Source organism: Morus notabilis, unplaced genomic scaffold (genome assembly GCF_000414095.1).
Source record: "Morus notabilis unplaced genomic scaffold, ASM41409v2 Scaffold511, whole genome shotgun sequence".
Taxonomy (NCBI): domain Eukaryota; kingdom Viridiplantae; phylum Streptophyta; class Magnoliopsida; order Rosales; family Moraceae; genus Morus; species Morus notabilis.
Window position 1 is genome coordinate 519,522 of NW_010366479.1, and position 916 is coordinate 520,437.

At 46.2% G+C, this 916-nt stretch overlaps 1 protein-coding gene across 1 annotated transcript in view; it reads right to left on the reverse strand.

The window, feature by feature from the left end:
• LOC21400880 (PH, RCC1 and FYVE domains-containing protein 1) overlaps positions 1-523 on the reverse strand; it is an 8,055-nt gene extending 7,532 nt beyond the window's left edge. The window contains exon 1 of the mRNA XM_024173624.1: positions 1-523. Within this exon, the coding sequence (XP_024029392.1) occupies positions 1-23 (23 nt within the window). The 5' untranslated portion in view covers positions 24-523.
• Between the last annotated feature and the right edge of the window lie 393 nt (positions 524-916).

Here is a 916-nt window from a genome sequence, read left to right on the forward strand (position 1 = left end):
CCGTAGCTAACAAGATCTGCCATTCCATGTGAGAGAATTTACCGAAACGCCACCACCCTCCCGATCTTTCGCCGGAGCTCCGGTCATCATCTACGACCACCGCAGGCTCGTCGCTAAGCTAACCATCAACGATCACACCACAAAACCCCACGCCGCGAAGGAAACCTCCGAAAACTCTCTTTCTTATCCAACCAGAGAGACGACGCGCGAGAACGAGGCACTCTGAGGTCGTACTCCTCACGAAGCCTCGCAGATCTAGCCCTCACAGCGTGAGCCAGAACCGGAGGACCTCCGTTGGAGCTCCGACGACGAAGAAGCTTCTGGTCCACGCCAGTCCACAGAGAGAAGCAGGCTTTCCGAAGCTGCCGAGAGAGGTTTCCGGCGAAAGAAGGATGTTACCAGCGGAATAGAGGTCGTCGGAGAGAAATCCCGGCGAGAATGGGAGCGTCGGCGACGGAGAACCGGAGGGACGGGAGAGGAGACAGAGGAGAGAGAAAAATCTCTGAAAAAGAAAGAATTTAGAGAGTCGAGAGAGAGAGTCTGTAAAAGTACAACTAGTCAAAGACTTGGAACGAAGAAAAACTTAATTTAAAATTCTTTTTTTTTTCTTTTTTGGAAAAACAAAAGGTAAAATTGAAGTGTAGAAAGAAATTCAAGAAATTTTCATTAAGGGAAAAATCTCACCCCAATCGTGCAAATTTTCACTTTAATTCTATTTTTGTCCCCCTTAAATTTTAAAGCGTTATACTTTTACCCCTTACAAGATTCAAATCATCCCACTCTGCCCCTCCTCATTAGTCATTAGCAACCTATTACAAAAGTGAACCGAATTGTGTGGCACCGTCATGAATCATGCCTCGATTCTCTTTTGCGGTATGTTTACTTGTCACAAGTAGGAAATAAAAGTGGGAAATAA